The sequence below is a fragment of the Fringilla coelebs genome (genome assembly GCF_963513975.1).
Source record: "Fringilla coelebs genome assembly, chromosome: 32".
Classification (NCBI taxonomy): domain Eukaryota; kingdom Metazoa; phylum Chordata; class Aves; order Passeriformes; family Fringillidae; genus Fringilla; species Fringilla coelebs.
Window position 1 is genome coordinate 546,449 of NC_140058.1, and position 16,176 is coordinate 562,624.

Below are 16,176 nucleotides of genomic sequence, written 5' to 3' on the forward strand. Positions count from 1 at the left end.
CGGATTTGGGGGTTCGGGTCTCAGGGAATTTTGGGGGGGCTCCCCAGGGGGGCTCAGGGCACTTTGGGGGTCCAGCAGATTTTGGGGGGGAGGAGTTCCAGCTTTTGGGGGGGTTCCCCCCAATTATGGGGGGCCCCCACCCAGGGTGATCATGGCAAGGGGTCCCCAATACCTGGGGGGGGGTCCCCAATCTCGGAGGCCTTGGGGGGTTTTGGGGTGTCCCGGGGTTTTGGGGTCCCCATTTGGGGGGAACCCAGGGGGTTTTGGGGTCCTGGTGGTTTTTGGGGTGCCAAGTAAATTTTGGGGTTTCCCGGGGTTTCAGGGTGTCCTGAGGGGGTCCCCATCGAGGGGGGGTCCCGGGGGGTTTTTGGGGATCCCGGGGTTTTGGGGTCCCCAATCCCGGGGGGTTTTGCAGTCCTAATCCAGGGGGGTGTCGCAGGGTTTTGGGGTTCCCAGGGAGTTTTGTAGTATCCCGGGTTTTTGGGGTGTCCCAGGTGGTTTTTGGGGGTCCCAGGGAGTTTTGTAGTGTCACGGGGTTTTTGGGGATCCCGGGGTTTTGGGGTCCCCATCAGGAATTGTCCCAGGGTTTTGGGGTCCCCATTTGGGGATGTGTCAGTGGTTTTTGGGGTCCCAGAGGTTTTTGGGGTCCCCATTCAGTGGTGTCCCAGGTTTTTGGGGTCCTGGAGGTTTTTGGGGTCCCTAGCGTTTTTTGGAGTCCCACCCAGGTGGTTTTTGGGATCCTGGGTTTTTGGGGGTTCCAGGGTTTTTGGGGTCCCCATTCGTGGGTGTCCCAGGTTTTTGGGGTCCCAGTGGTTTTTGGGGGTCCCAGGGTTTTTGGGGTCCCCATTCAGAGGGGTCCCAGCTTTTTGTGGTCCCAGGGTTTTTTGGGGTCCCCATCAGGAGGTGTCCCAGGGTTTTTGGGGTCCCACCCAGGTGGTTTTTGGGGTCCCCATTCAGGGGTGTCCCAGGTTTTTGGGGTCACAGTAGTTTTTGGGGGTCCCAGGGTTTTTGGGGTCCCCATTCAGGGGTGTCCCATGTTTTTGGGGTCCCACCCAGGTGGTTTTTGTGGTCCTGGTGGTTTTTGGGGTCCCATCCAGGTTGTTTTTGGGGTCCCGCCCAGGCGGTTTTGGGGTCCCACCCAGTAGTTTTTGGGGTCCCAGGTGGTTTCTGGGGTCCCACCCAGGAGGTTTTTGGGGTCCCCCCCTGTGGTTTTTGGGGTCCCACCCAGGTGGTTTTTGGGGGTCCCAGGTTTTTTGGGGTCCCCATTCAGGGGTGTCCCAGGTTTTTGGGGTCCCACCCAGGCGGTTTTTGGGGTCCCAGTGGTTTCTGGGGTCCCACCCAGGTGGTTTTGGGGTCCCAGTGGTTTCTGGGGTCCCACCCAGGCGGTTTTGGGGGTCCCAGGTGGTTTCTGGGGTCCCACCCAGGCGGTTTTGGGGTCCCAGTGGTTTTTAGGGTCCCACCCAGGCGGTTTTGGGGTCCCACCCAGGCGGTTTTGGGGTCCCACCCAGGCGGTTTTGGGGGTCCCAGTGGTTTTTGGGGTCCCACCCAGGTTGTTTTTGGGGTCCCAGTGGTTTTTGGGGTCCCACCCAGGCGGTTTTGGGGTCCCCCCCTGTGGTTTTTGGGGTCCCACCCAGGCGGTTTTGGAGGTCCCAGTGGTTTCTGGGGTCCCACCCAGGCGGTTTTGGGGTCCCAGGTGGTTTTTGGGGTCCCACCCAGGCGGTTTTGGGGTCCCAGGGTTTTTGGGGTCCCACCCAGGCGGTTTTGGGGTCCCACCCAGTGGTTTTGGGGGTCCCGGGGTTTTGGGGTCCCACCCAGGCGGTTTTGGGGTCCCCGGTTTCGGGGGGCTCAGCAGCGCCCGGCCTTGGCGTCGCCGATGGCGCCCCAGACGTCGAACACGAACTCGTCGGGGAAGGCGAAGTCGCCGAGCTGCGCGTCCAGAGCCTCGGCCAGCGCGTCCGGGTCCCGCGCGTCACGGCCCAGCTCCACCATGGTGGCAGCTGTGGGGACACGGGGACACCGTCAGGGACATGGGGACATTGTCAGGGACATGGGGGACATTGGGGACACTGGGGACATTGGGGACATTGGGGACATCGGGGACACCGTCCGGGTCCCGCGCGTCACGGCCCAGCTCCACCATGGTGGCGGCTGCGGGGACAGGGGGACAGGGTCAGGGACATGGGGACATTGTCAGGGACATGGGGGACATTGGGGACATTGGGACACCGTCCGGGTCCCGCGCGTCACGGCCCAGCTCCACCATGGTGGCGGCTGTGGGGACAGGGGACAGGGTCAGGGACATGGGGACACTGGGGACATTGGGGACACTGGGGACATTGGGGACACCGTCTGGGTCCCACGCGTCACGGCCCAGCTCCACCATGGTGGCGGCTGCGGGGACACAGGGCGACACGGTCAGGGACACGGGGACACTGGGGACATTGTCAGGGACATTGGGGACACTGGGGACATTGGGGACACCGTCCGGGTCCCGCGCGTCACGGCCCAGCTCCACCATGGTGGCGGCTGCGGGGACAGGGGGACAGGGTCAGGGACACGGGGACACCGTCAGGGACACGGGGACATTGTCAGGGACATGGGGGACATTGGGGACATCGGGGACACTGGGGACACCGTCCGGGTCTCGTGTGTCCCGGCCCAGCTCCACCATGGTGGCGGCTGCGGGGACACGGGGACACGGTCAGGGACACGGGGACATTGTCAGGGACATGGGGACACTGGGGACATTGGGGACACCGTCTGGGTCCCACGCATCCCGGTCCAGCTCCACCATGGTGGTGGCTTCGGGGACATCAGGGACACTGGGGACACTGGGGACATCAGGGACATCAGGGACATCGGGGACATCGGGGACACCGTTCAGGTCCCGCGTGTCCTGGCCCAGCTCCACCATGGTGGTGGCTGCGGGGACAGGGGGACATTGTCAGGGACACTGGGGACACTGGGGACATTGTCAGGGACATTGGGGACACTGGGGACATCGGGGACACTGGGGACATTGGGGACACCGTCCGGGTCCCGCACGTCACGGCCCAGCTCCACCATGGTGGCGGCTGCAGGGACAGGGGGACAGGGTCAGGGACATGGGGACATGGGGACACTGGGGACATCGGGGACATTGCGGACATTGGGGACACCGTCCGGGTCCCGCGCGTCACGGCCCAGCTCCACCATGGTGGCGGCTGCGGGGACACGGGACAGGGTCAGGGACATGGGGACATCGGGGACATTGGGGACATGGGGGACATTGGGGACACTGGGGACATTGGGGACATTGGGGACATCGGGGACACCGGCCGGGTCTCGTGTGTCCCGGCCCAGCTCCACCATGGTGGCGGCTGCGGGGACAGGGGGGACACCATCAGGGACATGGGGACACTGGGGACATTGGGGACACTGGGGACATTGGGGACATTGGGGACACCGTCTGGGTCCCACGCGTCACGGCCCAGCTCCACCATGGTGGCGGCTGCGGGGACACGGGGACACCGTCAGGGACACAGGGACATTGGGGACATTGTCAGGGACATTGGGGACACTGGGGACATTGGGGACACTGGGGACATCGGGAACACAGTCCGGGTCCCGCGCGTCACGGCCCAGCTCCACCATGGTGGCGGCTGCGGGGACACGGGACAGGGTCAGGGACATGGGGACATTGTCAGGGACATGGGGACAGGGTCAGGGACATTGGGGACATCGGGGACATCGGGGACACCGTCTGGGTCCCGCGCGTCACAGCCCAGCTCCACCATGGTGGCGGCTGCGGGGACAGGGGACAGGGTCAGGGACATGGGCACACTGGGGACACTGGGGACACTGGGGACATTGTCAGGGACATTGGGGACATCGGGGACACCGTCCGGGTCCCGCGCGTCACGGCCCAGCTCCACCATGGTGGCAGCTGTGGGGACACGGGGACACCGTCAGGGACATGGGGACACTGGGGACACTGGGGACACTGGGGACACTGGGGACATTGGGGACATTGGGGACACCGTCTGGGTCCCACGCGTCACGGCCCAGCTCCACCATGGTGGCGGCTGCGGGGACACGGGGACACCGTCAGGGACACAGGGACATTGGGGACATTGTCAGGGACATGGGGGACATTGGGGACACTGGGGACACTGGGGACATCGGGAACACAGTCCGGGTCCCGCGTGTCACGGCCCAGCTCCACCATGGTGGCGGCTGCGGGGACAGGGGGACACGGTCAGGGACATGGGGGACATTGGGGACATTGGGGACATGGGGGACACCGTCACGGACACTGGGGACATTGGGGACATCGTCCAGGTCCTGCGCGTCACGGCCCAGCTCCACCATGGTGGCGGCTGCGGGGACACTGGGGGACACAGTCAGGGACACTGGGGACACTGGGGACATCGGGGACATTGGGGACACAGGGGACACGGGGGACACTGGGGGCATTGGGGACAGGAACAGGATGGGACAGGGGACATGGGGGACACTGGGGACACTGGGGATTTTGGGGTTCTCCCAGATTTTGGGGTTCTCCCAGATTTTGGGGTTCTCCCAGACTTTGGGGTGCCCCGGGATTTTGGGGTTCTCCCAGACTTTGGGGTGCCCCGGGATTTTTTGGGGGCTCACCCAGCTCGCTGTCCCGGATGCCCGTGGAGCAGATTCCAGGGGGTTTGGGGTGATTGGGGCAGTTTGGGGCGGTCCCGAGGGGTTTCTTAGGGGGCTCCCCTGGATTTTGGGGTTCCCCCAGATTTTGGGGTTATCCCTGATTTTGAGGTTCCCCCGATTTTGGGGTCCCCCAGGATTTTGGGGGCTCACCCAGCTCGCTGTCCCAGATGCCCGTGGAGCTCTCCAGCAGATTCCGGGGGGTTTGGGGTGATCGGGGCAGTTTGGGGCGATCCCGAGGGGTTTTTTAGGGGATTTTCCCAGGATTTTGGGGTTCCCCCGGATTTTGGGTTCTCCCAGATTTTGGGGTCCCCCGGGATTTTTTGGGGGGCTCACCCAGCTCGCTGTCCCGGATGCCCATGTAGCTCTCCAGCAGATCGTCCACCTTGGCCACCGCGCGCTCCTCGAACGCCGACGGCTGCGGGGGTGTGGGGAGTGTGGGGATTTGGGGGTCCCCGAGGGGATTTGGGGGATCCCGAGGGGATTTGGGGGGTCCCCGAAGGGATTTGGGGGATCCCCGAGGGGATTTTGGGAGGTCCCCAAGGGGATTTTGGGGGGTCCCGAGGGGATTTGGGGATCCCCGAGGGGATTTTGGGGATCCCCGAGGGGATTTTGGGGTCCCCGAGAGGATTTTGGGGGTCCCGAGGGGATTTTGAGGGGTCCCCGAGGGGATTTTGGGGGTCCCGAGGGGATTTTGAGGGGTCCCCGAGGGGATTTTGGGGGTCTCCGAGGGGATTTGGGGGGTCCCGAGGGGATTTGGGGGATCCCGAGGGGATTTTGGGGGTCCCTGAGGGTATTTTGGGGATCCCGAGAGGATTTTGGGGGTTCCGAGGGGATTTTGGGGGTCCCTGAGGGTATTTTGGGGATCCCGAGAGGATTTTGGGGGTTCCGAGGGGATTTTGGGGATTCCGAGGCGATTTGGGGGGTCCCTGAGGGGATTTTGGGGGATCCCGAGGGGATTTTGGGGGTCTCCGAGGGGATTTTGGGGGTCCTGAGGGGATTTTGAGGGGTCCCCAAGGGGATTTTGGGGGGTCCCCGAGGGGATTTTGGGGGGTCCCCGAGGGGATTTTGGGGGTCTCCGAGGGGATTTTGGGGGTCCTGAGGGGATTTTGAGGGGTCCCCGAGGGGATTTTGGGGGTCCTGAGGGGATTTTGGGGGTCCTGAGGGGATTTTGGGGGATCCCCGAGGGGATTTGGGGGATCCCCAGCTGGTTTGGGGGTTGGTTTTGGGGCCGTACCTGCTCCTGCAGCGTGGCCAGTTTTGGGGTCTTGAGGGGTGATTTTGGGGTGTTTTTGGGGGGATTTGGGGCTCTTTTGGGGTTGTTTTGGGGTGATTTTGGGCTGTTTTGGGGCCGTACCTGCTCCTGCAGCGTGGCCAGTTTTGGGGTCTTGAGGGGTGATTTTGGGGTGTTTTTGGGGGGACTTGGGGCTCTTTTGGGGTTGTTTTGGGGTGATTTTGGGCTGTTTTGGGGCCGTACCTGCTCCTGCAGTGTGGCCAGTTTTGGGGTTCCCAGGGGATATTTTGGGGTGGTTTTGGGGTGATTTTGGGGTGATTTTGGGGTGATTTTGGGCTGTTTTGGGGCCGTACCTGCTCCTGCAGCGTGGCCTGTATTGGGGTGTTTTTGGGGTGATTTGGGGTGTTTATAGGGTGTTTTTGGGGATGTTTTGGGGTGTTTTTGGGGTGTTTTTGGGGATGTTTTGGGGTGTTTATGGGGTGTTTTTGGGGATGTTTTGGGGCTGGTTTTGGGGTGTTTTTGGGGGTGTTTCTGGGGTGATTTTGGGGTGATTTGGGGCCGTACCTGCTCCTGCAGCGTGGCCTGTATTGGGGTCACTAGGGGATGTTTTGGGGTGTTTTTGGGGGTGTTTTGGGGTGGTTTTGGGGTGGTTTTGGGGTGGTTTTGGGGATGTTTTGGGGTGTTTTTGGGGATGTTTTGGGGTGTTTATGGGGTGTTTATGGGGGTGTTTCTGGGGTGATTTTGGGCCGTTTTGGGGCCGTACCTGCTCCTGCAGCATGGCCTTTTTCGGGGTGTTTTTGGGGGTGTTTCTGGGGTGTTTATGGGGTGTTTTTGGGGATGTTTTGGGGTGTTTATGGGGTGTTTTTGGGGGTGTTTCTGGGGTGTTTATGGGGTGTTTCTGGGGTGTTTTTGGGGGTGTTTATGGGGTGTTTATGGGCTGTTTTGGGGTGTTTTGGGGCCGTACCTGCTCCTGCAGCGTGGCCGGGCCCCTCGAGCGCAGCCTCAGCGTCCCCCGGCCCGAGAGCCCCTGGGGGGGCCCCCCCCGGGCTGAGACCCCCCCAGAACGGGGCCCGATCCCGTCTGGGGACACAGGGGACACAGAGAGGGTCACACGGGGGACAGGGGGGACACAGAGAGGGTCACACGGGGGGACAGGGGGGACACAGGGGACACAGAGGGGACACAGTGGGGATAGGGGGGACACAGAGGTGACACAGTGCGGACAGAGAGGGGACACAGTGGGGACACAGAGGTGACACAGTGGTGACACAGGGGTCACAGGGGGGGCAGGGGACACAGGGGACACAGGGGACACAGGGGGTCACACACGGGACAGAGAGGGGACAGAGAGGGACAGGGAGGGGACAGAGAGGGACACAGAGGGGACAGAGGGGACAGATGGGGACGGAGGGGGCGGGGGGATCACAGGAGTGACACAGGGGGGCCCATTGGGGGGGGCACCTTCAGACCCCATCTCCAGTACAGCCCAGTGCTCCCAGTACAGCCCAGTGCTTCCAGTCCCTTCCAGTTCAATCCCAGTCCATCCCAGTCCATCCCAGTACGCACCCCAGGCCCTCCTGGGTTCGGTCAGCCTCAGCCTGAAGCGGTGCCCGCGGGGCAGCTCCAGCCCAGTCAGTCCCAGTCCCTCCCAGTCAATCCCAGTTCAATCCCAGTCCATCCCAGTCCATCCCAGTCCCTCCCAGTCCCTCCCAGTCCATCCCAGTACCCACCCCACGCTCTCCGTGGTTCAGTCAGTCTCAGCCTGAAGCGGTGCCCGCGGGGCAGCTCCAGCCCAGTCAGTCCCAGTCAGTCCCAGTTCAATCCCAGTCCATCCCAGTCAATCCCAGTCCATCCCAGTCCATCCCAGTCCCTCCCAGTCCATCCCAGTACACACCCCAGGCCCTCCTGGGCTCGGTCAGCCGCAGCCTGAAGCGGTGCCCGCGGGGCAGCTCCAGCCCAGTCAGTCCCAGTCCATCCCAGTCCATCCCAGTTCAATCCCAGTCCATCCCACTCCATCCCAGTCAATCCCAGTTCAATCCCAGTCCCTCCCAGTCCCTCCCAGTCCATCCCAGTACCCACCCCAGGCCCTCCTGGGCTCGGTCAGCCGCAGCCTGAAGCGGTGCCCGCGGGGCAGCTCCAGCTCAGTCAGTCCCAGTCCATCCCAGTCCATCCCAGTTCAATCCCAGTCCCTCCCAGTCCCATCCCAGTCCATCCCAGTTCAATCCCAGTTCAATCCCAGTCCCTCCCAGTCCCTCCCAGTCCATCCCAGTACCCACCCCAGGCCCTCCTGGGCTCGGTCAGCCGCAGCCTGAAGCGGTGCCCGCGGGGCAGCTCCAGCTCAGTCAGTCCCAGTCCCTCCCAGTCAATCCCATTCAATCCCATTCAATCCCAGTTCAATCCCAGTCCCTCCCAGTCCCTCCCAGTACCCACCCCAGGCCCTCCTGGGCTCGGTCAGTCTCAGCCTGAAGCGGTGCCCGCGGGGCAGCTCCAGCCCAGTCAGTCCCAGTCAGTCCCAGTCAGTCCCAGTCAATCCCCATCCATCCCAGTCAGTCCCAGTTCAATCCCAGTCAGTCCCAGTCAATCCCCATCCATCCCAGTCAGTCCCAGTTCAATCCCAGTCCATCCCAGTCCCTCCCAGTCCCTCCCAGTCCATCCCAGTACCCACCCCAGGCCCTCCTGGGCTCGGTCAGCCGCAGCCTGAAGCGGTGCCCGCGGGGCAGCTCCTGCAGCAGCCGCGCCACCTCGAAGTGCCGCGTGCCCACCAGGCTGCGCCCGTCCAGCGCCTCCAGCACGTCCCCGACGCCCACCTGGGGCGTGCGCGCCATCACCGAGCCCTCCCGGATCCGCTGGGGACACAGGGACACACCTGGGTCACACCTGGGGACACCTGGGACACACCTGGGTCACACCTGGGGACACCTGGGTAACCTAGAGGGGCTGGGTACCCTGGGGTGTGCGCGCCATCACCGAGCCCTCCCGGATCCGCTGGGGACACAGGGACACACCTGGGTCACACCTGGGGACACCTGGGACACACCTGGGGACACCTGGGACACCTGGGGACACCTGGGGACACCTGGGGTAACCTGGGGACACCTGTATAACCTGGGGGGCTGAGTAACCTGGGTACCCTAGGGCGTGCGCGCCATCACCGAGCCCTCCCGGATCCGCTGGGGACAGGGACACCTGGGTCACACCTGGGGACACCTGGGACACACCTGGGACACACCTGGGGACACCTGGGGACACCTGTATAACCTGGGTACCCTGGGGCGTGCGCGCCATCACCGAGCCCTCCCGGATCCGCTGGGGACACAGGGACACCTGGGTCACACCTGGGGACACCTGGGACACACCTGGGTCACACCTGGGGACACCTGTATAACCTAGAGGGGCTGGGTAACCTGTATAACCTGGGGTACCCTGGGGCGTGCGCGCCATCACCGAGCCCTCCCGGATCCGCTGGGGAGGGGACACCTGGGTCACACCTGGGACACACCTGGGGACACCTGGGACACACCTGGGTCACACCTGGGGACACCTGTATAACCTGGGGGGCTGGGTAACCTGGGGCATGCGCGCCATCACCGAGCCCTCCCGGATCCACTGGGGAGGGGACACACCTGGGTCACACCTGGGACACACCTGGGACACACCTGGGACACACCTAGGGACACCTGGGGACACCTGTATAACCTGGGTACCCTGGGACGTGCGCGCCATCACCGAGCCCTCCCGGATCCGCTGGGGACACAGGGACACCTGGGTCACACCTGGGGACACCTGGGACACACCTGGGGACACCTGGGTAACCTAGAGGGGCTGGGTAACCTGGGTAACCTGGGGCGTGCGCGCCATCACCGAGCCCTCCCGGATCCGCTGGGGACACAGGGGACACACCTGGGTCACACCTGGGGACACCTGGGGACACCTGGGGACACCTGGGTAACCTAGAGGGGCTGGGTAACCTGGGTACCCTGGGGCGTGCGCGCCATCACCGAGCCCTCCCGGATCCGCTGGGGACAGGGGGACACACCTGGGTCATACCTCGGACACCTGGGTCACACCTGGGGACACCTGTATAACCTGGGGGGCTGGGTAACCTGGGGCGTGCGCACCATCACCGAGCCCTCCCGGATCCGCTGGGGACAGGGACACCTGGGTCACACCTGGGACACACCTGGGGACACCTGGGGACACACCTGGGACACACCTGGGTAACCTAGAGGGGCTGGGTAACCTGGGTAACCTGTATAACCTGGGGTACCCTGGGGCGTGCGCGCCATCACCGAGCCCTACCGGATCCGCTGGGGAGGGGACACACCTGGGGTCACACCTGGGAAACACCTGGGGTCACCTGGGGTCATCTCAGTCATCTGGAAGCACCTGGGGTAACCTAGGGGCACCTGGAGTCACCTGGGGTCACCTGCTGTCAGTGATGGTGAGCCCCAGCGTTGTCCCATTGTCCCCACCCTGCTGTCCCCAGGTGTGTCTCACCTGCCCAGGTGTGTCTCACTTGTCTCTAGGTGTGTCCCAGGTGTGTCTCACCTCTCTCTAGCTGTCTCACCTGCCCAGGTGTGTCTCACTTGTCTCTAGGTGTGTCCCAGGTGTGTCTCACCTCTCTCTAGCTGTCTCACCTGCCCAGGTGTGTCTCACCTGTCTCTAGCTGTCTCACCTGCCCAGGTGTGTCTCACCTGTCTCTAGGTGTCTCACCTGCCCAGGTGAGTCTCACCTTGATGAAGGCGTAGCCTGTTCCATTGCTGCTGATGGTGAGCCTCATTGCCCCCACCCTGGTGTGTCTCACCTGCCCCAGGTGTGTCCCAGGTGCATCCCCAGGTGTGTCTCACCTGTCCCAGGTGTGTCTCACCTTGATGAAGGCGTAGCTGGCGCCGTTGTCGGTGATGGTCAGCCCCAGCTGTGTCACTGTGTGTCCATGTTTGTCCCCAGGTGTGTCTCACCTGTCCCAGCTGTGTCTCACCTTGATGAAGGCGTATCCGGCCCCGTTGTCGGTGATGGTCAGCCCCAGCTCTGTCCCTGTTTGTCCCCAGGTGTGTCTCACCTGTCCCAGGTGTGTCCCCAGGTGTGTCCCACCTGTCCCAGGTGTGTCTCACCTTGATGAAGGCGTAGCCAGCCCCATTGTCGGTGATGGTCAGCCCCAGCTCTGTCCCAGCTGTGTCTCACCTGTCCCAGCTGTGTCCCTGTGTGTCCCCAGGTGTGTCTCACCTGTCTCAGGTGTGTCCCCAGGTGTGTCTCACCTTGATGAAGGCGTATCCAGCCCCGTTGTCGGTGATGGTCAGCCCCAGCTCTGTCCCTGTGTGTCCCCAGGTGTGTCTCACCTGTCCCAGGTGTGTCCCCAGGTGTGTCTCACCTGTCCCAGGTGTGTCCCCAGGTGTGTCTCACCTGCCCAGGTGTGTCTCACCTTGATGAAGGCGTATCCAGCCCCGTTGTCGGTGATGGTCAGCCCCAGCTCTGTCCCTGTGTGTCCCCAGCTCTGTCCCCAGGTGTGTCCCCAGGTGTGTCTCACCTGTCCCAGGTGTGTCCCCAGGTGTGTCTCACCTGCCCAGGTGTGTCTCACCTTGATGAAGGCGTAGCCGGCCCCGTTGTCGGTGATGGTCAGCCCCAGCTGTGTCCCTGTGTGTCCCTGTTTGTCCCCAGCTGTGTCTCACCTGCCCAGGTGTGTCCCAGGTGTGTCTCACCTGCCCAGGTGTGTCTCACCTTGATGAAGGCGTAGCCGGCGCCATTGTCAGTGATGGTCAGCCCCAGCTGTGTACCTGTGTGTCCCCAGGTGTGTCCCAGGTGTGTCTCACCTTGATGAAGGCGTATCCAGCCCCGTTGTCGGTGATGGTCAGCCCCAGCTCTGTCCCTGCGTGTCCCCAGGTGTGTCCCAGGTGTGTCCCCAGGTGTGTCTCACCTGTCTCAGGTGTGTCCCCAGGTGTGTCTCAGGTGTGTCCCCAGGTGTGTCTCACCTGTCCAGGTGTGTCTCACCTTGATGAAGGCGTATCCAGCCCCGTTGTCGGTGATGGTCAGCCCCAGCTCTGTCCCTGTGTGTCCCCAGGTGTGTCCCCAGGTGTGTCTCACCTGTCCCAGGTGTGTCTCACCTTGATGAAGGCGTATCCAGCGCCGTTGTCGGTGATGGTCAGCCCCAGCTGTGTCCCTGTGTGTCCCCAGGTGTGTCCCCAGGTGTGTCTCACCTGCCCAGGTGTGTCTCACCTTGATGAAGGCGTATCCAGCCCCGTTGTTGGTGATGGTCAGCCCCAGCTCTGTCCCTGTGTGTCCCCAGGTGTGTCCCCAGGTGTGTCTCACCTGTCCCAGGTGTGTCCCCAGGTGTGTCTCACCTGCCCAGGTGTGTCTCACCTTGATGAAGGCGTATCCAGCGCCGTTGTCGGTGATGGTCAGCCCCAGCGCCTCCTCGGATTTCAGCACCTGCACGTCCTTCTGGCGGCCGCGCGTGTGCGCGAAGATGAAATCCTCCAGGCCGATCTGCCCCCCCAGCAGCTTCTCCATGTCCACCTGGGGCGTGTTCAGCGTGCAGAACAGCACCTGGGGGGACACCTGGCACGTCACCTGGGGCAGGGGACAGCACCTGGGGACAGGGACAGCACCTGGCACATCACCTGGGGCAGGGGACAGCACCTGGGGACATTGGGGACAGCACCTGGGGACAGGGACAGCACCTGGGACGTCACCTGGGGCAGGGGACAGCACCTGGGGACAGGGACAGCACCTGGGGCAGGGGAAAGCACCTGGGGACAGCACCTGGGGCAGGGGGACAGCACCTGGGGACATTGGGGACAGCACCTGGGGCAGGGGACAGCACCTGGGGACAGCACCTGGGGACAGGGACAGCACCTGGGACATCACCTGGGGCAGGGGACAGCACCTGGGGACAGCACCTGGGGCAGGGGACAGCACCTGGGACATCACCTGGGGCAGGGGACAGCACCTGGGGACAGCACCTGGGGACATTGGGGACAAACCCCCCAGCCCAATCTGCCCCCCCGGAGCTTCTCCATGTCCACCTGAGGGGTGTTCAGGGTGCAGGACAGCACCTGGGGACAGCACCTGGGGACAGGGGACATCACCTGGGGACAGGAGACAGCACCTGGGACAGGGGACAGCACCGGGGGCAGGGGACAGCACCTGGGGACACCAGGGACAGCACCTGGGGACATTGGGGACAAACCCCCCAGCCCAATCTGCCCCCCCAGAGCTTCTCCATGTCCACCTGGGGCGTGTTCAGGGTGCAGGACAGCACCTGGGGACAGCAGGGGGCAGGTGGAGACACCACCTGGGGGGACAAGATAGCACCTGGGGGACATCACCTGGGGACACTGGGGACAGGGGACATGGGGGACAGGGGGACATTGGTGTGTTCAGGGTGCAGAACAGCACCTGGGGGGACAGGGGACAGCACCTGGGGACATCACCTGGGACAGGGGACAGCACCTGGGGGGACAGCACCTGGGGACATCACCTGGGACAGGGGACAACACCTGGGGCAGGGGACAGCACCTGGGGACACTGGGACAATGGGGATGCTGGCGTGTTCGGTGTGCCACCCCCATCCCTCCCAGTCCATCCCAGACCCAGTCCCTCCCAGTATAACCCAGTCCATCCCAGTATAACCCAGTCCATCCCAGTCCCTCCCAGGATAACCCAGTCCATCCCAGTATAACCCAGTATAACCCAGTCCATTCCCAGTATAACCCAGTCCATTCCCAGTATAACCCAGTCCATCCCAGTATAACCCAGTCCATTCCCAGTCCCTCCCAGTCCATTCCCAGTATAACCCAGTCCATTCCCAGTCCCTCCCAGTATATCCCAGTCAGTCTCACCTCGCTGGGGGGGATCCCGAAGGCCTCCCCGATTTTCCCGTACAGCTCCCGCACGTTCCCGAACCCCTCCCAGTCCGTTCCCAGTATAACCCAGTCCCTCCCAGTATATCCCAGTATAACCCAGTCAGTCTCACCTCGCTGGGGGGGATCCCGAAGGCCTCCCCGATTTTCCCGTACAGCTCCCGCACGTTCCCGAACCCCTCCCAGTCCATTCCCAGTATAACCCAGTCCATCCCAGCCCCTCCCAGTCCATTCCCAGTATAACCCAGTATATCCCAGTATATCCCAGTCAGTCTCACCTCGCTGGGGGGGATCCCGAAGGCCTCCCCGATTTTCCCGTACAGCTCCCGCACGTTCCTGAACCCCTCCCAGTCCATTCCCAGTATAACCCAGTCCATCCCAGCCCCTCCCAGTCCATTCCCAGTATAACCCAGTATATCCCAGTCAGTCTCACCTCGCTGGGGGGGATCCCGAAGGCCTCCCCGATTTTCCCGTACAGCTCTCGCACGTTCCTGAACCCCTCCCAGTATAACCCAGTCCATCCCAGTCCATTCCCAGTCCATCCCAGCATAACCCAGTCCCTTCCTGTCCATCCCAGTCCATTCCCAGTATATCCCAGTCCATTCCCAGTCCCTCCCAGTATAACCCAGTCAGTCTCAACTCGCTGGGGGCATCCCGAAGGCCTCCACGATTTTCCCGTACAGCTCCCGCACGTTCCCGAACCCCTCCCAGTCCATCCCAGTCCGTTCCCAGTATAACCCAGTATAACCCAGTATAACCCAGTCCATCCCAGCCCCTCCCAGTATATCCCAGTATATCCCAGTCAGTCTCACCTCGCTGGGGGGGATCCCGAAGGCCTCCCCGATTTTCCCGTACAGCTCCCGCACGTTCCCGAACCCCTCCCAGTCCATTCCCAGTATAACCCAGTATAACCCAGTCCATTCCCAGTATAACCCAGTATAACCCAGTCCATCCCAGCCCCTCCCAGTCCATTCCCAGTCCATTCCCAGTATATCCCAGTATATCCCAGTCAGTCTCACCTCGCTGGGGGGGATCCCGAAGGCCTCCCCGATTTTCCCGTACAGCTCCCGGACGTTCCCGAACCCCTCCCAGTCCGTTCCCAGTATATCCCAGTATATCCCAGTCAGTCTCACCTCGCTGGGGGGGATCCCGAAGGCCTCCCCGATTTTCCCGTACAGCTCCCGGACGTTCCCGAACCCCTCCCAGTCCATTCCCAGTCCATTCCCAGTATAACCCAGTCCATCCCAGCCCCTCCCAGTCCATTCCCAGTATATCCCAGTCAGTCACACCTCGCTGGGGGGGATCCCGAAGGCCTCCCCGATTTTCCCGTACAGCTCCCGCACGTTCCCGAACCCCTCCCAGTCCATTCCCAGTATATCCCAGTCCATTCCCAGTATATCCCAGTATAACCCAGCCCATTCCCAGTATATCCCAGTATATCCCAGTATATCCCAGTCAGTCTCACCTCGCTGGGGGGGATCCCGAAGGCCTCCCCGATTTTCCCGTACAGCTCCCGCACGTTCCCGAACCCCTCCACGCGGCCGGTGGCGCTGCCGTGGGCCAGCTGCGTGTGGAACACCAGGCGGGGCCGCAGCGGGGGCGGGGGCGCCGCTCCCGGGACCCCCCCCGGGGCCCCCCCGGCCTCTCCCGGGGCCCCCCCGCGCCCCCCGGCCCCCTCCTCGTTCTCCACCAGCGGCGGCGGCTTCTTGCGGCGGCCCAGGCCCAGCGGCATCCCGGCGGGGGCGGGCACGGGGGGAGGATTCGGGAGGATTCGGGGGGCTGGGGGGGGATTTGGGGGGGCTGCGGGTGTCTGGGGGGGTCTAGGAGGGGGATTTGGGGGATCTTGGAGGGATTTGGGGGGTCTGGGAGGGTCTAGGGGGGATTTGGGGAAGGTTTAGGAGGGGGATTTGGGGGGTCTGGGGGGGGATTTGGGGGGGCTGGGAGGGTCTAGGAGGGATTGAGGGGGTCTAGGTGGGGGATTTGGGGGGTCTGGGGGGGATTTGGGGGGTCTGGGAGGGTCTAGGAGAGATTTGGGGGGGTCTAGGAGGGATTTGGGGGATCTGGGGGGTCTAGGAGGGGATTTTGGGGGGGCTGGGAGGGTCTGGGGGGCTCTAGGAGGGATTGGGAAGGTCTAGGAGGGGGATTTGGGGGGTCTGGAGGGTCTAGGAGGGATTTGGGGAGTCCGGGAGGGTCTGGGAGGGGGATTTGGGGGTCTGGGGTGGTTGAGGGGGTTCTGGGGGGGTCTAGGAGGGGGATTTGGGGAGTCTGGGGGGGTCTAGGGGGGGATTTTGGGGTCCAGGAGGGTCTAGGGGGGGATTTGGGGGTTCGGGGGGGGGTCTGGGTGGAGCTGAGGGGGTTTGGGGGGGTTGGGGTGGGTTTGGGGGGTCTGGGGGGGGATTTGGGGGCTTTAGAGGG

General features: G+C 63.4%; 1 protein-coding gene across 3 annotated transcripts; it reads right to left on the reverse strand.

Moving 5' to 3' along the window:
* Positions 1 to 1,837: 1,837 nt before the first annotated feature.
* Positions 1,838 to 15,593, reverse strand: GIPC1 (GIPC PDZ domain containing family member 1). Of its 3 annotated transcripts, none has more exons than XM_084223881.1 (6): positions 15,227 to 15,593; positions 12,260 to 12,445; positions 8,571 to 8,751; positions 6,870 to 6,985; positions 5,008 to 5,089; positions 1,838 to 1,997 (listed from the first exon to the last, which is right to left on the reverse strand). In XM_084223881.1, the coding sequence occupies exons 1-6, from the start codon at positions 15,491 to 15,493 to the stop codon at positions 1,846 to 1,848; spliced, it is 984 nt and encodes a 327-aa protein (XP_084080007.1). In that variant the 5' UTR covers positions 15,494 to 15,593; the 3' UTR covers positions 1,838 to 1,845. The 3 variants fall into 3 exon arrangements, with proteins under 3 accessions (XP_084080007.1, XP_084080009.1, XP_084080008.1); XM_084223883.1 differs by lacking the exon at positions 15,227 to 15,593 and adding an exon at positions 14,781 to 14,835; XM_084223882.1 differs by lacking the exon at positions 15,227 to 15,593 and adding an exon at positions 13,741 to 13,798.
* Positions 15,594 to 16,176: the final 583 nt, after the last annotated feature.

Excerpts from the sequence above, each read along its gene's own strand:
- GIPC1 (XM_084223881.1), bottom strand. The coding sequence starts at position 15,493 with ATGCCGCTGGGCCTGGGCCGCCGCAAGAAGCCGCCGCCGCTGGTGGAG. Across the intron at positions 6,986-8,570 it reads CGAGCCCAGGAGGGCCTGGG|ACGGGATCGGGCCCCGTTCT; the intron begins GTGGGTACTGGG and ends CTGTGTCCCCAG. Across the intron at positions 1,998-5,007 it reads CATCCGGGACAGCGAGCTGG|CTGCCACCATGGTGGAGCTG; the intron begins GTGAGCCCCCCA and ends GTGTCCCCACAG.